General features: G+C 38.0%; 1 protein-coding gene and 1 long non-coding RNA gene across 2 annotated transcripts; one reads left to right on the forward strand and one right to left on the reverse strand.

The window, feature by feature from the left end:
• Positions 1–105: 105 nt before the first annotated feature.
• On the reverse strand, positions 106–21,454 carry LOC149042849 (uncharacterized). The gene is made up of 10 exons (XM_089212029.1): positions 21,088–21,454; positions 20,257–20,392; positions 12,286–12,872; positions 9,203–9,270; positions 8,750–8,782; positions 8,538–8,570; positions 8,408–8,440; positions 8,104–8,235; positions 4,202–4,585; positions 106–2,701 (listed from the first exon to the last, which is right to left on the reverse strand). Exons 3-10 carry the CDS (start codon positions 12,701–12,703, stop codon positions 2,531–2,533), a joined length of 1,272 nt encoding a protein of 423 aa, XP_089068155.1. The 5' UTR covers positions 12,704–12,872; positions 20,257–20,392; positions 21,088–21,454; the 3' UTR covers positions 106–2,530.
• LOC149042850 (uncharacterized) lies at positions 15,094–25,070 on the forward strand. Its single transcript, XR_016188355.1, has 3 exons — positions 15,094–15,231; positions 15,562–15,594; positions 24,940–25,070. It is a non-coding gene; the product is annotated as an uncharacterized LOC149042850 (long non-coding RNA).
• The last annotated feature ends 342 nt before the right edge of the window (positions 25,071–25,412 follow it).

The following is a 25,412-nucleotide window of genomic DNA, read 5'->3' on the forward strand; positions in this document are numbered from 1 at the left end:
TGGCTCTAAGTCGTAAGGAGTGGAGCTTAAGTGGATTTATGCTATAGCAAAACTGACTGAATGTGACCTTAACAAAATAGAAATAACAAAACTGATGACAGAGCATACTGTAAAGTTGAAATTTTATTGCTGTAAAATAAATTCCTTACAGTAATTACATTTAAGTCGCTGAGGTCGCAACGATAGTAGGTGTTCTAATAGTCACTCCTTTATAGCCTGATGTACTTCACATTACTATTTCGTTCGTTTGGTGCATGGTGTTTTTATCTGTTATAATGTAACTCAAGAATAAATCCCATTCAACATGTTTTGGTACTACCCTAAGGGGCTGAGGTCTATCTTTGGCTTTGATGAAAGCATTACTATTGATTAAAATATAAGAAAACAACAGCTTGCGTTGAAAATGACGAACGTTCTTTCAATTCTAGCCCAGACCTACACTATCACAATGAAACTCCTTAATTGCTTCCATTTTTTTTTTTCTGGAAGTGTTATTTCGGGTTTCTTGAACTAATTATGACGCAGCCGGGCACAACTGCGCGAATTTTGTTTCACGCAAGAAATTAACATCTCGCTTAGATGATGCATGCATGTTATTAACGCATGTATGACCGAATTGTAAGTAAGTACGTTGGAAAAAGGCTTGCTTTTTAGGTTTTCCAGTTGATAAAGACATTCATATCAGTTGATTAAAATTTGTACAAACGCTATATCGTTGTCGGCCGAGAGAGTAAAGCCACGATTAATCCCCACGGCTGAGCCAATTGGAGCGGACGTAAAAGTCGGTGGTGACATAGGAACCGAGTTTCTGATTAAATAAAACATGTACATATTTGAATGAGTATGGATCACTGTATTTCAGAATTACGATTCGAAATCAGGTAAATTACACGCAATGTCGTTAAACTAGGCGATTTCCAATTAACTGTAGTCGTAATCGTAAATTGCTTCGGTTTTGTTCCACTTCGCTCTGTGATTGGTCCAGAAAGCTCACGCCATCCTCTCAACCAATCACATTAAAAACTAAATCCGATCGCTTCTTGATCAAACGCGTTTTTACGCACCTTAAGCGGTTAAATTATTTTACTTTGCGATCTCATAGGCTAATTACTTTGATTTTAATTTTACTATAGTCAGTTGAAATGTTCTCCAACAGAAAGTTAGTTACTAAAACAAGAAATGACCTAAACTGACCTAAACTGGCCTAAAATGACCCAAAATGACCTTGAATGATTTCTAAAATGACCTAAAATAACCTTATATGACTTGAGTGATGAGAACAATGCGACGTTGACAAAATCTGGATCGGACCGGACCGAATCGGATCGGATCGGATTGGTTTTCGGTTTTCATTAAAATTTCACACTGGTTTTCCAAAAATTTTTTCCGATTTGTCTTCGATCTGAGCAGCAATTAAGCACCTCCACTGACCTCGAACAGCCGTGAAAGGCAATTGTTATTGAGAGGAATGCGTGACAAACCAAATTTCGCTAAAATAACTTCTCGTTGGTTGAATATCATACGGATCCGTAACAGGTCACGCGTCTCGAATAGTACCCGAGACTTTGACCTTGCAATATGGAGTGTTTAGGTCGATCAGTTGGCGAACTATGGCTTCCAACGTGTCTCACGCGCCAGTAACGTAAGTAGCTCAAGGACCTTGAGAAGCAGACCCTAACTTACTGATGAAATGATACATACCTCTCGCTTGCCTTCGTTCATGGTGGCACTACACGACACTCCTCGACACGGCCGTGAAAGTAACTACATAGGGTTTTTTGGGCGAAAAAAAGTCCCAGTGGGGCCTACGCTCTATTTTGTTCTCTAAAATTTATTTTACATGATCCAATCCATGATCCGTTATCCGATCAGTGATCGGTCCGTGATCCGATCTGTGGTCCGGTCCGAGATCCGATCCGTAATCCGTTCCGGTCCGATCCGGTCTGATCCAGATTTTGTTGACACCGCAAACTCAAGGTCATTTTAGGTCGTTTTAGGACATTTTAGAAATCACTCAACGTCATTTAGGTCGTTTTAGTTCATTTTAGAAATCATTCAAGGTCATTTAGGTCATTTTAGGTCATTTTGAGTCGTTTTAGGTCATTCCTTGTTTTAGTATTTACCCTAACAGAAAACGACACAACGTTCACAAAAACATTGCTCTGTTGCTGTCCTAGAGAGCGATTGATTAAGTCTTAAATTATCTGTCCATTATGGCTGCAGTGTGATTAATCATACATTATTTCGAACCTGCCAGAACTGTGCAAGTTTAAATATAGTTATCACTCGACGACGTAGTTTAAGTCGAGTCAAGAAATAAAACAGTATAACTTCTACTGGGCAGCTAAATTCCTTGGTTTTCTTTATCTGGCCGCTGGTTTGACACCCCCCCCCCCCCCCCCCCATCCGTTTGATACAAAGTGTCATGTAAAGGGAATAGACTTAGGTTTCCAGCAGTGTACATGGCATTAAAGCTTTGTTTCTTCTGTAAAAATATTTGCTACAAATAAAAATGTAAAATGTTTCCTCTTTATAACTGACACTCCCAGTAGTGGATATAGCAAAACATCTTTGGTTCTCCAGTTGTCAGGGTACCCTCACAAGAGCACTTGAAGGTTCTCTTTCCACCTGAGATGGTGCTTGATAATTTAGCAACTTTTGCATCATTTGTATCACAGTTTACGCCAATAAACGCCTTACCCTGAAGGAGAAAAGACCTTTAATGATTATGATAACAATGATAACATTAATGACAATAAAAATGGTGTCAAGAGTTCGAAATGCGAAAGCCCAAACCAATTTTTTCCTTTTCGTAATTAGGCAGTTGTACATGTTATATCATTTATGATGTAAGATGTACACGGCCAACAACCATAATCTGAGACATCCTTTGTGCAACATATTATCATAATTGCATCCTTCAAATCTAGGAACCTAACAAAAAAATACGCGTTGTTTTAAGTACCGGCTTCTAAATGTATAGCTGGCATAAAACAACGCATTACCAGGTTCCCAAGTGGGCAGTTCGTTCGCCCATCATCTTTTCAGTTTATTATTATTCTTTTAATTGGTCGAGATACAGAGTCAGCAAGGAGATCATTACCTGCAGAATTAGAAAACTGACCGTAGATATCCTGAAGGGTACGAAAATGTAAAGAACGCATTTTAATTGACATCTAGCAGTAAAATGAACCTGCCCAATAAGTTCGTGCTGAAGTTCGTAATAAGTTGTTCAATGTTTTCTTTCATATATGCTAAAAACATCAACTCGCCAAATACTGATGGAGATTTGAGACTCAAAAGCCTCGACATGAACTTTAGAGTTGAGTATACTTCGAATCTCAAAAGTGAGACGGACCAAAGGAGGAAAAAATAAAGGAAGATTGTTGCCTTTAAGTGAGGCTTTTGGATATTTGGACAACTCTTTGTACCGATGAATATTACTTTAAGTGTTAATATGTCCTAAAAATTTTCAAAAAGAAGCTGTTTTTATTTCAGAATTATACAACTTTCAGAATTTGCAGTTGAATGCTATTCGAATTTTCTGGCCGTGAAGTTGAGTAAACAGCTAGTTAGTTGATAAATATATTCACCGGGTTTCGTTGACGACAGAAAGTTGCGCGTCTCCGCTTCTAAACAGCAAATTAAGTAGTTCCTTGGAAAACGGCTTGACCTTTAGATTTTTCCATTTTGCCATTTTGCCACCCTTTCTGATAGTTATCATCTGATAACCCAGAAAATGTGCATATTATGCATATTGTGCATTTTTAATCGTAAATCGTTATTTCTGAGAAAAACTTTTGAAGTAAAAATACCAGTTGTTTCACTAAAAATGGGGTAAAAATACCAAAACAGGCGGATTTTTGCATGAAAATAACGTTGATACCACTCTTATGGAAGTTGAAAATGTCATCATCAAAACGTTTTTGCCGCAAAATTGTGCTGATAGGTTTTCTTCAAATCTACATATCTCTAGGGATAACTTCGTTTATTACGACATTTCAACCTATCAACCTTTTAACTTGAGAAAAAAAACCAGGGAACCACTCTACGTTAAATTTAGAGATCAAAAGTGTCAAAGCTTCCTAAAGTTCATTTATGATATCGAAGAACCGATAAGAGATAAAATTTGGGGAAAAAATTACTAATAAATCACTTAATTTTTTTTCTGTACCCAATAAAGAGCTGATCTGTAACTTACGTTTGGTTCCGTAACTTGAACTTCTTGCGTAGCGGCCGGGTCTGCTGTCATTCCAGAACTGGATGAAGTCTTGAAAACACAGGAACTGGCTCCGGGTCCAGGTGGTCCTTGGGTACCATTGTACCCGGATGTTCCACGAGGGCCCTGAACACCAGGTTCTCCAGATGGTCCGGCGGGGCCCTGAGTACCATTATATCCTGGAGGTCCGGGAAGTCCTGCAGGTCCGGCAGGTCCGGCAGGTCCGGCAGGTCCGGCAGGTCCAATGCCACCCTCAGTACCATTGTATCCTGGAGGTCCAGCAGGTCCGGCAGGTCCAATGTCACCGTGACTGCCGTTGACTCCAGGTGGTCCTATGATGCCCTTGCTGCCAGTAGTATTTTTCACCTACTCAATCAAAAAACAAGAACAATGTTATTCGTAGTAACCATAGCAATAAAGCCATAATGAAACTGATGACAACTGTAATGATAATGACATTTACCGCAGTAACAATGACAACGATGGTGACAGTGAAAGCGACAGTGAAAGTGAAAGTGATGGTGACAGTGAGTGACAGTGGTAGTGGTAGTGGCAGTGACAGTGGCAGTTACAAGAAAGTTACAGTGACAGTGACAATGACACTGAAAGAGACAGTGAAAGTAAAAGTGATAGTGACAGTGACAGTGACAGTGGCAGTGGCAGTGGCATTGACAGTGAAAGTGACATTAACAGTGACAGTAAAAGTGCAGTAGTAGTGAAAGTAACAGTGACATTAACAGTGACATTAAAAGTGACAGTGACGGTGACAGTAACTGACAGTGAAAGTGCAGTAGTAGTGACAGTGACAGTGACAGTGAAAGTGTCAGTGAAATTTACAGTGACAGTGACGGTGAGAGAGACAGTGAAGTAGTAGTGAAAGTGACAGTGACAGTCACATTGATAGTGACAGTGATGGTGAGATTGACAGTGATGGTGAAAGTGACAGTGATGGTGAAATTGACAGTGATGGTGAAAGTGACAGTGACAGTGAATGTGACAGCAGCAGTGGCAGTGTTAGTGGCAGTAGCAGTGAAAGTGACAGTGACAGTGACCGTGACAGTGTAAGTGACAGTGACAGTGGAAGTGGCTGTAGTAGTTAAAGTAACAGTGACAGTGAACGTGACGGGGACAGTGACAATGACAGTGACTGTGACGATAAAAGTGACGGTGAAAGTGGCAGTAGCAGTGCAAATGACAGTGACAGTGACAGTGACAGCGACAACGACAGTGACATTGACAATGAAAGTGAAAGTGAAAGTGGCAGTGGCAGTGGCAGTGGCAGTGGCAGTGGCAGTGGCAATGGCAATGACAGTGACAGTGAAGGTGAAAGTGACGGTGACAGGGACGTGAAGAGAGACAGTGACTGGAACGGTGACGGTGTGACAGGGACAGGGACAGCGACAGCAACAGTGACAGTGGCAGCGACAGTGACAAAGGCAGTGACAGTGACAGTGACAGTGACAGTGACAGTGACAATGAAAGTGACAGTGGCAGTGGCAGTGGCAGTGGCAGTGGCAGTGGCACATTAAGTTGGTTTTAAAAAAGGAACAGTGCCCCTAAAACAGACCTGGTCAAGCCAAAATACTTATGGGGAGAACCACGGATATTTTTTCAAAGTGCCGATGACATGAAATTTTTTTTTGCATTTTCGGGTTAATAGTTTTATTTAAAATTAGAAATAACTAACCTTAGCGCCTAGTAAGTTCTCCTGGGGTTTTTTTTTTTTTGTGCATTGAAAGCGCGATTTGTTGGCCAAAAAATGTCCCGACCAAGCGCGCGGCAAAAACGTTCATGTTACATAACTGTGACGTAGAAAACTGTGAAGACACGTCGGCAACTACGGTGGAGAAAGGAGAAATATAGAAGCAAGGACGAACGTATTGCGTGGCCGGAGTGCCAAATGATGTTAGCCTAAAGAACAATACTCATATACCGGGTATTTCTATAAAACTCCTTTCCAAAGGATGTAGTTGTATAGCAAACATGGACGCGTCTCGATCGTCGACATCGAGGAGATTTTACTCGTTAATGACATCAGCTTTTTGTTCCGTACCGGCTTCGAAGACGGCTGTTACGAACACATACCACTAGTCAAATCAGGGGGAGATATAAATCAATCAATTGTGCTAAAAAGAATGCTGACTGAGGGGCCTGTTCCCACACCGTACATGATTGTTCAACACTCTTTTCGGCTGACATTTCGCAAATGATTAACTTCTTACTGTTTTTCACGCGCTTGATAGGTACTCATACTGCTTGTCTTTTCACGTGACTACATTTGCACTTTTCTTATCGTATTGATAACAGAAATACGTCATTTGTAATAAAGTCCGAGCCCTTTCCAGAGCTGACCGATATCCTGTTGTGTGTTCAGTGCGAAACTTCTGGCGGTTACTTGCATAAACACAAGCTCACCTCTGCTCTCAAGAAACTAAAAGTAGATAACGGCACTGCAACGAGATAAACAAATAAACATATTTTATCGAATTAGATGATAGCGAATCCAAGTGCCACGTGAAAATCCATGCGTAGGAAATATTTATTTACAATACAGATTTCAGTTTGCCATTGATCGAAACGGGTCACTTGACAATGCAGCACTTAAACTAATTACATTTTTCTCTATTAAAATCTCTATCTGCGATTAACTTGAATTAAATGACTATAAACTCACTCGTTTTCCGTTTTACCGACTCGTTGACGATAGCCTCTGCCTTTGCAATCTCTGCGGAAAGTAGCAACTTGGAGTGAAACTACCGCGCTCAGTGCATAGGAATAAAATATTATGGTAACAGAAACGAATACAGCTACCTAATTTAAACAGATTTCGTCATGGAAAACAAAATACAAACGCAACGAAATCTTCTTTTGATTCACGCGGATCTCATTCGTAGGGCTCAACCGTACTTGCACCTTCCATTCTTCTTTACTGATTTAGTACGATGTATCACAACTCGCGGTAAAGCTTGCTTGAGGTAAGTAGACATTGCTATCGGATATTATTTCAAGAGTATTTCAAAACTAGCTGATACAAAATTACATGAGATACGAGAGATTTGTAAGTGTTAACTGAGCATTTTCACAGTTTTCTACGTCATCACCAGCTAATTCGTTACCAGTCCATGGGACACTTTTAATTCAAAATATGAGCACTTTAGGGCCCGAAAAAACGGTGCTTAGGTAATTTTTAAATTTTTCTTCTAACGGAGTTGGTTTGTATATATAATAAGGTAAATATTTACGCAAAAAATATTCCATCATGTGGGGACTTTAACTATATAAAGGTGGAAATAATCGTGAAACAAGTGATGAATGAAAATATGTGCTCATGATAGAGTGCATATGATTATACAAGTATTTTCTTTAGGGAATGACCACGTAAACAGTAGAAATGTTACATGGAAGTATCAAATGCTCGTCTAAGCCGGTACAAACAGTCCGTTTGAGGAACGTTTTGAACAATAAGCTAAGTTGAAGCTAGTCTCGACTGTGGCATTTCAAGCTTGACATTAAATACAAAAAAAACCCTCGCGATTTAACAGATATTGAATGCATGTAAACAGGTTGCTTTCAAAACAACCTCAGAATTTGCTAGGGTAGCATTACTTGAATATGAACGTTCAACGCTGACTGTTGAAAACTGTGAGGAGTAATAGGTTTGACAATCTTCCAAAATCCCCTTTTACTCACGATAAAAAACAGTCTCTGTATTTGCGTTCGGCTTAGAGGCATATGTGTACCGCCTACTTTGTGATGACCATTAAGTAACTTAACTTTAATAGGGCAGTGACTTGGCATTGCACGATATCTCAGATCAGGTCTCTGAGCGGTTGCTTCGAATTCTGAATGAAAAGGCACGCAGAAATACATTTAGGTATAAGTACCTTTTGATCCAGTTGCATGACTCTTTGTTGAAAATGCAGAAACCTCTCATGCACGCTTTTATTTAGACCAATCAGGATTTGGGCAGTACCCTGTACTTCGAGACGGATATCCTCTAGCTCTGTATTTTGGCCCTAAAAAAATAAAATGGGCCAATTTATTTTGCCAGAGAATTAGTGGGCCTATTAAATTTGGTGAATTAAGAAGAGCAGTCCACGTTCTGCTTTTGAACATAATGATGACAGGGATCGTAACAGTGAGAGATACAGATAGCGATAAACTCTTAATGTTGGTATTGAAACTTACCTCGTTTTTCATGTTTTCCATATCTTTTTTCATCTGCCATAAAGTAAGAAACTCATGTTCAACTGAGTGCACTTATAGCAATTTTTTTCCTAATTTAGATTGAACTGGAAATGGATGAATTTAAACTTACCTTTATCTCTAGCTCCTCCAACTCTGCTGAGACCTGACACAAGGAACAAAAGAAAAGAAAAGAAGAGAAACTTCTCAACATCACATCATTTTTTGAATGAATGGTTTATTGTTACTGATGATTTAAGATCATCACCATTATTGTAATTATTAACATGGAGATGATGATTAAGATTATAAAGGGAAGTGGGGGTGAATGAATGGCAAACTTACGTTTTTCTTCAGTTCCTTTACATCCTTTGAAACCTAAAACAATTTTAAAAAAATGTAAATCAATATTCCTGATTAAGTTTCCTTGTAGGAGAACACTTTCATGTCATTCCTTATGAACAATGATTTAATGACTTTGATCGCTATATGGTGTCCAATTTGCATGATAAGGTTCGCGCCTGTTATGCTTCCAAAGTTGGTTAAAAAAATTAGGAGAACACTGCTAATGTCTGATAATGACACCCAAGATGACCTATAGTAACGTTTATCAGGCTCCACCAGGCACACAACAGCCCGATTAAAAGAATATCTATTTCTGTACCATTACTAACAATCAGGGAGTTAAAAGTCCTTTTGGGGCCTTTAGTCTTATGTACATACATGTACCCATGTGTTTCACATCAGTGCACTTTTGCTTTTAACAAATCACTGCTAATGATTAAGAATTACTCCTACCGAGTGATCTCTTAATGCAGAGATGTTCCTTTCCAACTCTTGCACATTCTTTTGAAGTTCTGATGTTTCTAGAAAAGGGGAGACAATAAGAAAAACAGAAAATGTAAACAAAAATAGGTAATGATTTCAAATGAAAAGATGAACAGATGAATGAATAGATAAAAAAAAATGAATCAATAAACACGTTTATACATCCCTTAGTGAAATCTTTCTCTAAGCTTTCTATAAGGGAGAAGTAGGACATGCTGTTCTTGAACTAGTGCAAACAGTCACTATCAAGAGTAATAGTTGCTCAACTATCAAAAATATGGTGAGTAAGGCCTCCTTTCCTGCTTGTTATAAGTAAACGATTTTTCCAAGTTAGTGCATCATTCGTAAGGAAAGAGGTACATTGTGCGACTTTTTTAACAATTTTACATTTACGAGAAATTATGTCGAAATTGAGAAGTAGAAGAACACTAAGATCTGGACTTGGAAGAGCTTTACAATTAAAGAAACTAGAGTAATTGAAGTTGATCGGTTGTGGAATGAGCGCGGACACGTTTTGGCTAGTTAATCACCACATTTTCTTTCACTTTCGAAGTATGTTGCTATTTCAGTCAAAGTGACAATTGGCGGCAATATATAATAAGTTGAGGCTGGGTTTTAACATAAGAACTCATTCGAAGATATTTTAACTGATCTAACCCTCATGTTGGCCTTTTTTTTATGATCCAGGCCTGTTTGTAAATGGATACTGTGAAGGATATCGACAACTCGAAGCGAATAAATCACCCCGCGTAGACTAATTTATTTCGCTAATCCAAAGCGGCAATGTCCAAATTATACTTTCTGTTAGCACTAATTATATATTATGTTCAGATAGGAACGATGATGGTGAGGTTCTCCCTACGCGGGCGGAGATGACGATGATTTTGATCACGGGGTGATTTGAATGCGAAGATGGTTGATCCTCGCTCGGAACAGCATGTCTACATGCGCACACGGGATTGCCGGATGTGAGCCAGGCTGAGAGCTGGCATCCTCTCTGCTTTGGCGTTGCCGGCGTTTCTGCTTCCCCTCCTCCACGCTTTTTTTTTTTTTAAATTTTTAATATTTTTTTTTTCCACACAACACATTTTGTGTTGAGATAACATTTCTCAGCGTAATGAAGTCTTTGTCCACTTTAAAGACGGGCCGGGAGAGATTAAGCTAGAATGGATTTAACAGGCGCAAACCTTAAGTCATAACCCTTTGTTTTTCTTGTGTGATATTTCAAAGCTCTAGCCGTCGTTTTTGACATGGATATCGCTAACTTTCAAACATGTAAAATCTAGAACATTATTTAATGCAAAAGTGTCGATACTGAGGTCGTAAGGCCTTTCGCTAAATTTGCAAAACGTGATATTGTTCGTTGGAGTGGTGATTCTTTGAAAGTCAGAAATTAAAGCATTCACGATCCTTTTGACCTTATATTCACGCCATCCTTGAAATAAGATGACAGAACGACACTTGAATCATTCGTGGGTAACGCAAATATACTAGAAGAACATATCATTTTGGATATTGCTCAATAGCTTTTAAGTAGGCAGCTCCGGGGTTAATACCTTCATAAAAATACGTCTTTGCTAATCTTATAAAAAAGCCTTCTGGGAAACTCGATTGGATAGAGCTCTTGTTTCGACAGCTATTCCATACTTAAATTGCTACATTTTTTGTCAATGTTTCATTTTATGAAATATAATTGACTTAAAATTTGAAATGCCCCCTAATTGTTCTTCTTTACAAAACCTAGTTTGAGGTTGTTTGTGGAACTGTAATAACGCTTGCACAAGTATCCTGAGTCTATACAATTCATTGTTAATAAGAAAGAGAAAAACGACTTTGTAATTATCGTCGTCTTCAGTTGCTGTGGAAATGAGATATTCATGGAATGTATGGAAAGCTATTTTGTTTACGCTCCAAATGGCCGCGGAGATGATTGCTTATAAGTTACGGTGATGTGTTTACTGACGACAACTTTTCGTAAAACTTACGAAAGAAAAAGTGGATGATGGTGTTATCAGATGTTCAGACACAGTTGATACCATCGAAATTTGAAATACAAATAAAGTGCTCAGTCTGTATTTGATTGACCTAAAGAGTTTGAATACTCCTAAGCCATGTAATCACGCAATCCCGTGTCCAAATGATCGAAACCCTATCACTTTCTTTCTGTTCTTCCAATTGCCTCTTTCCGAGTGTACGAAAGGTTTTGCTTTGTTTTTTTTCTTTTCTCTCAGAACATTTCATTCTCTGACATCTTTAATCTATAGCTAAATCATATAACGTTTCTCGACAAATCCTTTAATGATCTGACGAGGACAAAAGGGTCAACAAATTTTCAAGCTCTGTTTTCCATCGTTTTTTTGTTTTTTTTGTTTTTTTAACATACGACATCACTTGGATTGAACTTATACTCGCTTAAAAAACCTCTGATAACGGTTTCTTCAATTCGATGTTCTTATGCTGTTGTTCAGAAAGTTCTCCATGTTTTCCTTTGAGTCTAAAAATAGCTGTCAGAATTTTTATAAACAAATGTCCTCCGCAAGTGACGGTATTCTTTGAATTCAACTTCACCCAAAGCCCATAAGCATCTGCATAGTGAACGTTTCAAACACCGGAAATACGTCAAAACAAGATTTAGTTGGACTATGTACAATGTTGGGCAAACCAAATGGGTTATTTTTCTTGCTTGAGCAAATTCATTAACGGTGTTGTCTTTAACGTGTGTCATGTCCAAACAAAAATAAGATTCAATACCTAATAAAGCAATTTCAAAATCGTTAGCTGCGGCATCAACTAATCTATTCCCACAAGTAAGAGAGGACATTTTTGAGCACGCAACGGCCGATGATCTATGTATCGTTTGCCTTTTAGCAAAGATATCTATAAATTTCAAGCATCGAAACCTACGCGGTCTGTGATATAAAGAGTAGGAAAACTGGCCGGAAATTCTGGAATATTTCCCCACCAATTCGATTTTAAATCATGACTGAAAATTATGATAATGATTACAAAAAAAGAATAACCATAATATGAATGAACATGGTAAGAAATATTACCTGTTTTCCCAGAGCAGGAACATTGCATTGGTCCAACCACTCCAAACATCATCAACAAGGTGAGCATCAGTGCGGCTGCCGACATGAGACACATAGTCAACAAAAGAACGCGATCGCAGGCGGAAGATCGCCGTGACGACAAATTTTCCTCCAGATTCCATAAGTCAAGTCTTTTAGAATGAGGTGAACAGCTTCTCCTTTCATTTTGTAACCTATTCGTACCATTTTTTATTACATCGGTTTCGGGAAGGCCGTCAAGGCCCTCTTGACATTCATTAGCACCACCATGATCAGTTGTCTCAGAAGAATCCTTCTCCTTTTCTTTCATGGAGCCAAGCGAGTCTGATAACTCGGTTCCCTCTTCGTCTGCTGAGGGTGGCACTGGCTCTGGGGTAACACGATTGATTAGAAACGCCATTTTTGTCTTCTTCCGATAGCGCGCCTTATGTCTTTCGTCGTTGTCTCTTTGCTTTCTAGCCTGTTCGGTCAGGACATCCGGAATGTGGCCGGATTGAAAGCAATGTGTGCAATAAGATACTTTCTTGGCTGGGAGGCGCGTGCTGTGATCGACAGGGTTTCTGTGGAAACTGACAGGTAACAATCAATCAGAAATGTAGACACTTGTTTATGCCTGCTACGATTTATCCAAGCCTCACGCAGGTCAATAATGGGGTCATTGACATCAGTGAAATGCTGTTTAGCCTGCAAAGCTCCCAACTCTGATCTTTCTCTTGAGGGTGCCGACGATAACTTGGTGACAAACTTTAGGAGTTAAATTGTAGCCATCAGTCTTACTGTATATTATGCCATGCTAGATTAAGTTAAAATTGATTTTCTTTTATGATGTTAATGATGTATAATACATGCCGTCTCCGAAATGAAAAATCTGAGATTATTAAATTTTTGCGCTGGACTACACTTTACAAACAATGGTTGAAATCAAGATTACCTCGCAGTCTCATATAAGAGGCTTAGTTCCCTTTACTGTTCGTGGATTAATATTCAACTGACTCCTCGCGCGTACAAGCAATAGGAGGATTTAGGAAGCTCTCACGTAAATGAGAAACGATTTTGGTATCAGTCCAAAAAAAGTAAACTAAAATAATAAAATCGAGTATATATATAATGAAGCGGTGAATAAATTACAAAGCGTTAAAAGTTAAACAAAGAGTTTAGCCCTAATGGAATCGCTCTGGGTGTTTAAATTGGGCCTTATTGTTCTTATGTACAACATTTCAGAAACAAGACAATCCCATTTCGTGCCACATTTTTTAAGCATTCTAAACTGGCTCTCATTGAGTAAGTCAATGTTCCCATGGGCATCTCTCAGGTGGCGTCCAATGGCAGAGTATCGATGATCAGCAATGGGTTGAAACAAATGGCGCGTCGTATCATTACGGAATCGCGCCCATTGAAAAGCGTCGCCAGAGAAAAGTGGGGTACCCATGATGCTTTGCGGGCGCAATGACCTGGCAATGAGGTTGCAAACGCTCACCGCCAACTTCGGTCGCTTTAGATCTGAATTGACAAATTCCCAAACGGGAGTTGTAAAATTTCGCTTTGCGTCCGTTTAGAGACAATGGAGATACAATTGGAACAATTAGCATTGTTTCAAAGTGACGAAATGCTCTTTTCGTCGGTAAAGAGCGAGGGCCGCGTTTGCATATCAAAAGAGCGTGAAGTGTTCATCCGTAAGCTTATAAGCGTGAGCGTGCACCTACGTGGAGCGGGAATCTACAACGTATACTTAAGCTTTTCGAAAAGTAATTAGACTACCGACGTGTTATCTGAAACTGACGGCAATAACGGGCCAAAAAGGAAGGTAAAATTCCGCACAGCCCCACACTACATTATACGTTCAGTTCTTGGATAGAGTGACAAAAACAATACTTTACCATTGGGAAAACAGATTTGTTTTACGATAGTATGGGGCAGTACGGAAATTTTTACTAAAAGGAATATTTCTGTGATGTTTTGCTTTCTTGGCGAAGTTGATGGTCGAACCTCGCAAATCTGCCGCATTTGAGTCTTAACACAAATTGAAAACCCGACATTTGAAAGGTAATTTAATTTTACATCTGACCGATTTTTAAACAATATAACCTAATCAAGATAACGCCACTAATTACGTCTATTCTTCTTCGATGAAAAGCGCTACGTTTCGGTTGTCTGCACAAGAAACAATACTTTCGAACACTGCGTACACGGGGGATTACATGATTACAGTCGGATTGACAGGCCTGCGTGAAGTTACGCATGCTCTCTTTCTCTTTTCTAGCTTATTTGCATTTTCCCGTGCGACATTTTTCAATGGGCGCGATTCTGTAATGATCCGACGTAATTTGAATCACACAAATCACATTTAAAACAGTAAACAACGCTATGCTGATTTACGATGCGTGGCTTGATTTCTTTAAGCTTTAGGTCCTGCTCAAGTTTCTTACTGGTGTAGACTGGTTGTAAATCAATGCCAATTTTTGAACTGAGATCGCGCATTTGTCTTTTGGCAATGTTCACTGAGACTTGATCTTTGAAAGGAATACTGACTCTTAAAGTTTCATCACGCACGCCCTCTTCCTGAAGCCATAGACCCAAGCTCAGAAAAAACCGAATAACTTTTTCTTGAGGGTGCCGACGATAACTTGGTGACAAACTTTAGGAGTTAAATTGTAACATAAAATTGGTATTTACACAAGCAAACTAGCCTAACCGTAGCCACCTGTAACCGAATTGCATAGTTATGACTAGTAATGATAGGCTTTTGCAATTATTTACATTCACTCTCGGTGGTCGCCAAATTCCTTGCAAATTAGGTGTCGCACAGAAACCAAAATATTGTGGCGTATTAAGTCTTAACTAAACCACGATTGGCCTGTGTATCTGGCGGGTTTGTTGGAATTAAGAGTGGCTTCCACAAAATTGCCTGTTATAATTGATGACATGAAGGTGAATGTACACACACGTTCTCTAACACAATAGTACCCTGCACTTACAACCGGACTACATCTCAGTCATTTTTACCATTTTTGAAAACGCAACCATACTCCATCTTGCGTGGTCTTTCATGAAAGAAGACCACTTGCAGCAATCTATTTGTACATCCTAGATTTTCTGCTGAGATCAAGATGATGCTCGAACAAACTGAGAAAGCGTTGGTTGGTTGCTTCGTAGCTTTTTTACACTAAAATTGGAGCAAAATTTGTGAAACAATTTATGTCGCTGGCGTATAGGTTTACAACTGTACTTATGAAGAGGTCTGATTCTTATGTTCTCTAGGAAAGAGTACTGCGCAGCATTGCCTTAAAACAGGTATGCTTAGAAAACACCCCATAAGAGTTGAGTTAAAAGACATTGATTTCTGAATACGGTAAAGCTAGACAAAATTTGCCCTATTCACCCTTTTAGAAGCAGAAAATTATCTGAACAATTTATGCTGCAAAACGCATTACCTGTTAATGAGACTCATAAAATCTCTATGTTTAGTTACCAGTTTGAACATACGCTAAAACTTTTCGGTATGAAAAAAAATGTTCTTGGCAATAACGGAAACATAGCGGCAATATCCTGTTTCGAAATCGAACGAATTTTAACCAACTTAGGCACAATTGATAAGTGCGTGTATAACCTGACAATGACACTGAATCTTACATTGTCACTTGACTTATTACGCCATGTAAACCTGCATTCAAGGCGCATTCTTTAGTCTTGATTACAAAACCACATCGAAACCCTTCATCATCATCGTTGACGCTTAATAAAATAATCGTAAATCGAAACTTTTATCATTCTCTTCACATTGATGGCCTCAGCAGCAGGAAATAACATTTGGTCAGTAATCGATTTTGAGAATATGTATCTGTGGTGCTAAGTATGGCCATGTACCTATTTTAAGTGCACCCTTTCAATCTAGAAGAGAAAGTGTGTTATCGGTATAAGTGCCATGTAGAAGGACCAATTTACTTTTACTTTTCACGTGTAAAGTTCGATCAGAAATGTTAGTTCGTTCTCCGACCCACGTGCGTAACGGATTTTTTGGATCAGTTTGGGTTTTTTTTTTTTTGGTTTTTTTTTTTTAGAAAAATCATGAGCCTACCCCCGTACCATACTGGTATTGGAAGTTTGTCTTAAGGGGCCGAAAATGTCACGATGCGGTAATATCAGTTTGATTGAAACAAGCTGATATACGATTTAGCTATAACATTATACTTTTAGTTTTCTTCGGAGACTTAAAAACAACTTAAAGCCTTAGGCTATTCTAGGTCGAGACACGAGGAACGGATGATGAAGAAATTCACCAATCTATAATAGAATCTACCTATAACATTTTTCAAAAACATCATATGATCAGTTAAAACCAACATCTTGAATCAATTTGTACGAGGTCGTGGGGGGGTGATGGCGCTATTTTAAGGTATTTAGAGGGTTAGAAAATGTGAGTTGGTAACGTAAGATAGTAATTTCTTTTTAATGATACCGAACTCTGGCCGGGTAATGTTTTAGTTAAAACATAATCCAGTGTGTTTTGTTTTAGTGGTTGGAAACTTGAAGTCTTAATAGGAGGGCTAAGCTTACCACAGTCTCGATGCGCAGACACTGGGTTTTACGTGGCCATAAGGTTGTTGAAATCTTCTTGTTAGGTTACGTTTGCTTTCGCAATGTTAGTTTTCCCTCCTCAGTAATTTCTTAATCAACGGCAATTCTCTTTTTCTGGTTTCAGATTTCCTTCATCTCCTATTGTTTTTCGCGTGTGACCTTAATGTTTGCTCTCCGAAGATTTAGCGATTACGCCTTATTTTTTGGTTACTTGGCATACTTCCAGATCCTTTGTTTCGACTTTTTCAGATTGAAACACTCAACAAGTGCCTAAATTGTTTTAAATGTTGGCATACATGTGATTAATTTGTTTTTCATGTTTGTATTACATGATGCTTAACAGTACTGAGCGATAAGGTTACTATTCCCACGACTAGTCATCGTCATGCACGTGACAAATTTCACAAAGCACAACACTTTCCATCCCACGCTCATGATGCCTAAACACCTAGAAATTTTTTTCCGTGGTTACTTTGTAAATAAGGAGGAAAGGTAAAGCTTCGTGCACTCACGTTTGAAACTCTACTCACTTCACCTAATATTAAAATGCCTCTAAAACTGCGGTCAAAATTTCTGGCTTTTGAAGACTATTGCAAATATTCATTGCTGGCACAAACTTTGTCATATAAGCTTGCGAGCTTGCGGGCAACGCTACCTTGGCCTTAATGGGAATGAAAATAAACAGAGGCACGATGGTTCGTACGTGCTTCCTAATCTACACAAAAATGGTAGTTAGGAATTTTCTCTTAGAAATTCTTGGGAAGATTGAAGATGATAGGATTATTCGCCAGAGCACGCTGTAGATTTGAATGAAATTTGTTGTCAAGATAAATCCGTTTAATTATCTTCCCGTAGAATGATTCTTCTGTTGTTTCTCAATTGCAGTAACATATTCAAGAGATAAGTACGACGATACACTGATTTTTATGACTTAAGAAACAACTATTTCAAATATTAATCTTTGCAAAAGATTTTGCTAAGATTTCGGTGATAACAGGGTCTACCTGCATGTTTTAGGAAGGAAGCAAGTAATGAAGAAACCATTCGTAAACATAGAATGTTTTCTTTGGAAACGTACTGAATAGAATTGACGTTTTCCTTCTTCTGTATGAAATTTGCTCTCGATACGCAGTTAGATGCATTATTTCACGTACATCTAGAGTATTGCAAATTGTTTTCACGTTGTAAAAAAACTCCCGAGTTACGTTTTTCTTGTTCTAATGGTGCCCGGAAGTCCAAAGTAAATAAAAGCTTGGTTGCTTTTTATTAACCGACTGTCATGAAAAATCAATTATCTCGCTGTTATGTTTAGACTAAGCGCGAAAAATAATCACAATGTCCTGAATATGTTTGTTTAAGTCACATTTGTATAAACTTATGAGCTGCATATCTTTGTGGAGAAGGATCAAGAATGAAGGCTTCTGAGCTAGTAGGTACGAAAGGCAAGCTATCAAAACAAGTAAATCCCATTCTTTCTAGATCGTTTTAAAACAATTTAAACAGGAATGCCATCTTCTGAATTGCTTGACTTGATCAATACTTTTTAGAGGAAAAAGAGGCTCATGATAAAATTGAGGTAATGAAATAAAGCATCGCCCAAATCCTTCGAGGTTTTTTTTCGACTTTGTTGAGGTTGTATGTTTATTTTGCTCTCAACTGGTCTGTAATCTTTACCACAACATGCTTAATCTATTTATTGCTTTTTGATTCGAACCTCTGTGAAGAGCTGCTTGATCAGTCTTATTGTTTATCAAGCCATGCTAGATTAAGTTAAAATTGATTTTCTTTTATGATGTTAATGATGTATAATACATGCCGTCTCCGAAATGAAAAATCTGAGATTATTAAATTTTTGCGCTGGACTGCACTTTACAAACAATGGTTGAAATCAAGATTACCTCGCAGTCTCATATAAGAGGCTCAGTTTCCTTTACTGTTCGTGGATTAATATTCAACTGACTCCTCGCACGTACAAGCAATAGGAGGATTTAGGAAGCTCTCACGTAAATGAGAAACGATTTTGGTATCAGTCCAAAAAAAGCCGGCTATATCTGTTTTCATAGCAATCATAGTCCATATCAACGTAATTAAGTATGAGATCTGTGTAATAATTGGGTTCGGCATATCAGACAACTTCGAGCAAGTTCCGCATAACATGAACAGAAGTGAGTTAACAAAATCACGCACGCCCTCTTCCTGAAGCCATAGACCCAAGCTCAGAAAAAACCGAATAACTTTTTATTTCTTAAGGAGTGTAGCACATTGGTCCTTATCTCTCCCAGGGCTAAATACGTGTTCAGGAACACAAAATAAATACACAATGGTTTGCTATTTATCAGCTCTCTGCCGACCGTTAACGGGTTCCTAACATACCCTATCAAAATGACGAGTTATCACTGAGCGGGAACGATTACTGGTAATTGATCACTTCTCATAGCAACAATCATAAACTAAGATTAAAATCTGGGAAAGGAAGGTTTCCTTTCTGTTCTATTTTTCTGATCTTGAACTTTAATCTATTTGTCTAATTTTATTATTCGCTTGCCATCTTAATTCGCGATCCATACCCATTATTGTCTCGTTCATGTTTTTTTTTTCTTGCCCTGAAAAGCCATTAATGAGGAAATTCTTTCCCACCAGCGCCAATTCCAATGAACTTTCAAAACAAAAAACCTAAAATATTAAGTAGTTGGACTCTTATCTGTGTGGATTTCAACTGGGAAATCACATTTAGTGAGAGAAAAAAAAAAGAATTTCGTTATTTTTTACTTCAGTTTCTCTCAGTTTGGTATTAACATAACACAGCTTACGTTTGACCATAACCTAATTACTACTTCTCAAAAACGATATCAGTTACCTTTTTTTTCCAGCTCTAAATGAAAGATTAACGGAAATCCAAAGGAAATGCAATACTTCCTCCAAGCCTTCAGGATTGTTTAGACAGTTTATCATTGAAAAGTAATTAAGTGGCCCTGTTGTTAAGTAGGATGAATATAATCTTGTCAGTGCGTATGATTTCCCTCTGGTTCTATTTTGTAGCAACTCAGACTACACTTTGTTCTCTGAGGCGAAAGAGTGCAAATCGCCTCACCTCAGTTGAACGAGTCAAAAAGTGCAGACAATGAATGAAAATCAATTACTTTCGGTTTTTGTATACCCATATTTGCTTTGTACTTATAAAACAACCATATCGGCAGTCCCACCCACCAAGCTGTTTCTCCTGATAATTGCACTTATGAGCACGCAATGATATTCGAATCAAGCATATGCAATTTTGAAAGAAGATCAAGCTAAAGCATTTAAGACTAAACGGAAGCTGTTGGTAAATATTCGATTAATTCTGACTTTATTCGTAAAAAAAATGTGAAACATATTTACCCTTATAAGGCGTCCGTTTGCTGAGGGATTTGCTCGAATAATCGTTCACCACTAACTTCCCGTCCATCTTATAATAAATAGCTGGCAGCAACTCCATTTTGAAGTGGTGTTAACTCAATCATCAGAGCTCAGCTCACTAAAGGCAGTAAGGTTTATGTAGATTAATAAAGTTGTGTGTTGCGCCATAATCGCTCTATGACCATGACGGTCCTTGATTAATCCAATCAGATTAATCTTTTTTTTTTTTCTTTTTTTTTTACTGACATTTTGACCGAGCTGTTGTTCTATAAAGAGAGTTGAATTTGTTTTTATATAAAATCATTTCCACAGCACATCATAGTTAATCACTGATAATCGATTACATAGTGATTTTTTTCCCCTGTTTGCGCAATGATCTTAACTGATTTTGTGCACGTGTCCGGGAGAAAAATGTAAGACTACTCTCGTATTTTAAGATTCTTTGAGCCAGATGTGACCCTCGCATTTGTTTTTGTATCTACGTCTTAAAAGAAGTAATCCCTTCACCTTTAAAAATTATGAAAACTGATCATTTTTGGAGTGCTTCAGAGAACTTCCTGTGACTTAAATGTACGTATAAGGCCAGATGACGCAATCAACAAACCATTTATTAGAAAGGAATATTCCTTTCTTTTGCAACCGAAATGACCGGAATACAGTAAGGTCACATAGTAAAACAAGGACACCCACAGAAACCACGATAGTGATAATTATAATTTGGGGTGGGCAGGACAGTTTAAATGTCGAGATTGTTATTCCTGCCTCCTTTTGGCTCACTAATTTTAATATAAAACAGTTTTTATTTATACTTACATTCTCTTTTTGTAACTATATCTCGTAATTCACAATTTAAAATTTTCAAACAACGGCGAGACGTAGCTTAACCACTATCAGCCATGACGTATGCTTCCACCTCCATTCCACCTCCATTCTCTAGACCACAAGCTTCAGACTTATTAACTTGCGTGCGCCAAAAGCCTTAACCGTTCTGGTGGTTCACTGAAATATCTTAGGGTATCGATTCACGAAAGGCATTTGACAGAAACAACATTGAAGCGTGATTGATTTGTAAGTAGAATAGTCACTACATTTTCTGCTAGTGTGGCCAAGCACACTATACACATCTTGGGAGTGCTATTCTTCTTTTCGATGTAAAGAAACTGTTTTGATATTGCTGCCAAAAAGAGGGGCTTAGAAATGTTTAATCAGTCAGTCTATGGGATTATAGGTTTTAGACATATCTGTCTAGTCAGCTGGACTTAAATTAACCGTAAATATATCTCTATAGATAAGAATTTTGAGGCATATTCGTTAGTTTGACGAGTACCCTTAAAAAAGGTCTTTATGGATGAATACGTAATACTTCGCAAACTATTCGTCAACTCTAATAGATAAGTATAAGTTAACATCATTAAACCCCAATTTTGGGACGAGTAGTTTTACCTCGTCAGATTATTTGATTATCTTGGAATCGGATCGGAAGCTGCCCTAGCTGGATCCTCTCCTCTTGGAGAAAGATTTCACCCTGCCTAAATGACTATAATAGCCAAGAAATGGCAAAGGGCACGAAGCCTCGTGCAGGATCATTTTGGAGCCAAAAATTGAATGAGAGTATCAAACTTCTGTTGTTATTATATAGCCATATTTGAATACAACTAACTAAAAGTTTCTGTGTTACAGAAACAATTATGTAAATCCCTTTTTGTTGCTCTTCTTTTCGAGATAACATTAGTGCTAAACACCTAAGAGGTCTAAGAAATGACATGCATATCTTGATTAGAGGAAGTCAAGGACGGTAAGGTGCTTTGAATACCAGAATTTATAATTACCTTTATAGCATATGAATTAGTAATTTTTCCTTAAAGAAAAAAGGTCAGCCAAATTATTTTGAGAAAGAAAAGACATTAATTCCTGCAATCTTGCCAACTGTTGATTTAGGTTTACGCCTTATCACCTCGAATTGAGGTTAACCGACAGCTGTATGCAATGTCTGGTCTCAAGAATTTCCAAGTTGACCTAGACAGTTGACCTGTTTTTGTGGATCTGGTCTATCTGGAAGCGAAATAATTGATGACATTTTATCGTTAATGGTCTCTAACTTCTGAAAGCGCTTTAATGTTAGAATTCGCGGGAAAAAATGCCTCTAAAGTTATTTTCTTTTTTTCTTTTTCTTGGTGCAGTCCACTTGCGTGAGCTTTAATTATCACGATTATACCCACTAATGACTTCCTGTCCAATTATCTTTATTAACACTTCCCATGTAAAATTAGTCTTTAGGAAGTTGTGATGCATCCTTTGTCCTGAGCAGGATTCAAGCAGTTAATTGACAAAATTACCCTTTCCCACGCTTGAAACGCGGTAAAACAAGTTGTCAAACGTAATTTATCTCTCCTAAAAAGTCTAAGACGGTCAAGATTGATTATAAGGGAAAGAAGGGATCATGAGGCTATGTTCCTTCGAAGGCTTATTTTTAGTCAAGGCATTAAAAAAATTCACCTTAATTAAGACTCGAAAATTCAATTTAAGAAAAAGCCACAAGTATCGTATTGCCTGTAAATTTAATAGATCTCAGGGGCGGATTGCTTTGCAAACGAAAGCTTACAATATCAGCTTTAGATCTGACTAATACATAATTCATTTCATTTCAAAAGTAGGGGAAAATCTTGGTGAATTTAAATGGAAGTTTTTAAAAGTAGATCTGAGGAAATTATTTGTGATAATGAATGCGACGACAATGGAAAGGATCAGTGCCAACGATACCTGCTCGATGCGACCACGAAACTGGAGTCGCAAGCCATGTCTGCGTGATTCAGCGTCGAATAATGCTGATTTTAGTCGCCTTTTCTTTTACTTTGCTGTCAATTGCCATCGCTTTGTTTATGTTAGCGGTGTTGGCGGCGCACTGGGGGGGGGGGGGGGGGGGTTTACTGAATTAGCGAAGCATTTGTCATTTGGGCCAAATGACAAATGCTTCTTGCTAATTAGATTCCCGAAGGATTAGAAGGTGCACTGCATCCAGGCTGTGAGTTTTTCGGAAGTACTAGAGCCAGTAAAACATCAATTTCACGTCAGAAATTAAAAGATTCTTTAGGTGGTAAAACTATAGCAGTAGGAGATATTTTGAGTATGTTCATGAGCTTTATTTATTCCATGAATAGGGTCATTATTTGAGTTTCTTTTCAAGGCAGTCTATGTTCAGTAACGCAATCATTTTTCTAACGTTTTCCTACTAACCCTTTAACTCAAAGCGAGTGACCAGGATAGAAGTTTTACTTACAATATGACTATAATATCAAACAGAAAAGTGGCAAGAATCCAGACAAATATAAAGGCAATTAGGGGATTCCTAGTTGATCCAATACGAAATTCTCGGAACCATCACCGTAAGAATTGTATGGCAAATAGTGAGGAGAATTATGAATGGAATCTTGAAATCAACCAGAAGAGGAACAAGAGGAAATTCTCCCCTTGTGAGAACCAGATCTGGATACTAGATTTATGGATAAATCGATGCGTTTTATTATGAGGGCATGCAGTGAATAGTGCAAATGCGTTTAAAAAAATAGTGTCAGAGAGTGTTAAAAAACTGACTAAAAAGTTAACTCTTAAAAATCAAGAGTTTTTTTTACTTATATTGCATTTATACTTCTTATGACCAGTAAGATCAAGATGCCCAACGGGAAACGTCACTTCACTCATCCAAGTACTGGTAATCGCCATGTTAATTTATTTCAAACATAAAAACACCATAAATAAGTCTACCTGAGATATTTGTTTGATATGACTGTTACATTGCTCATAAAAGAAAAAAAACATGGCAGCATATTGGCCCACCATTGTTTCCTTAGCGATGAGGAATACTGATTATAGCCGTGATAGGATTGTGTGACGCAGAATGATTCAATCTTGACACAATGTCTTTGTTGCTGTTGTTTTCATTATTATTACTATTATTGTTATTCATTCTTTTATTTTCAACATTTTTTTATCAAAGTTAAGAATACAAAATGTTATCAAATAAAAATACATTTCTTTCAACAAAACAATCACACTACCTATGAATGAATAAGGTCAAGATATTACCAGTCATTGCCTTGGCTAGAAGTTTTTTTTGGAGCTAATTGTAAGGAAGCATCAGAGGCCGTATTGCAATGCTCCTAGTTCACGAGAACAAACTTTGCCTTTCTTAGTTTTTCATCTTAATTCGACAAATATTGGTAACAGATGGAGTGGGAATGACAGAGGGGTGTATTCTTTTAACATAATAAGTTTATTACCTTAGCCATCAAGACGGCTGAACATATTGGGCCTCCTGGCTTCCCCGGGCCAGTAAGTCCTCCAGGACTTAAGGGATCAGGAGACTTAAGAGCACGTCATTTTAAATCAAAGAGTGAAGAAACACCCCTGGTACCAGAACGCTACTTGTACATATTGATGAACCGACAGTTGGTACATCTATACTTTTCATTTGGAAAAAAAGTGGATAGATAACTAAAGAGATAAAAAGATAAATAAATGAAATAGATGAAGGAAGGGATTTCTAAGTATGACATGTCTTTACCTCTTCGACAATTCCTACAATCTATGAAAACAACCCCAAGTAATTAGAGACTTATATCAAGTATTTTTTAATTTATTTTTTCCGTACCCCGTGACATCCTACAGCAGATTCTCTCCTCTGGTGGCACAGTTTCATGAAGCTAAAAAATTCAAATAAATACCTCTAGACATTCCCAATGAAATTATTGATAACATGAGCGAAGTTGGGCAGGAGAACCTCTACTTCAACATGGAATACAGCTGGAGCCTGCGACAATTTTAGGGTTAGAAATGAAGCTCCTTTGGCAATGCCAGAATCGGAGAGCACATGTGGTAAAGTTTCGCTGTCTTTCCGTTGCTGTGACTGTCATTGCTGCCGCTTCCTTCCTGACAACTGCTGCCACCTTGGTCTTAGAGATGATGCTGGAACGAAGCAATCCTTCGACAACTTAACACTCCATAGTGCCTTTGTGTGTCAAGTGAAAATTAAAAGTGGACATCCTAAAAATGGAAATTATTAATGTGAAGTAACTATTATGGCTAATTAGTCCCATATGAACATAAAAATAAGGATCTTCTGGTTTTTTCTCCGATATTCC

Source organism: Pocillopora damicornis, chromosome 7 (assembly GCF_964200805.1).
Source record: "Pocillopora damicornis chromosome 7, jaPocDami1.2, whole genome shotgun sequence".
Classification (NCBI taxonomy): domain Eukaryota; kingdom Metazoa; phylum Cnidaria; class Anthozoa; order Scleractinia; family Pocilloporidae; genus Pocillopora; species Pocillopora damicornis.

What these genes read in the sequence shown, in the direction of transcription:
- LOC149042849 (XM_089212029.1), bottom strand. Translation starts at nt 12,703, where the DNA reads ATGGCGTTTCTAATCAATCGTGTTACCCCAGAGCCAGTGCCACCCTCA. An exon ending in TTCCTGCTCTGGGAAAACAG is followed by an intron (nt 9,271 to 12,285) that starts GTAATATTTCTT and finishes CCCCTTTTCTAG; the next exon opens with AAACATCAGAACTTCAAAAG. An exon ending in TGGAGGAGCTAGAGATAAAG is followed by an intron (nt 8,441 to 8,537) that starts GTAAGTTTAAAT and finishes ACTTTATGGCAG; the next exon opens with ATGAAAAAAGATATGGAAAA.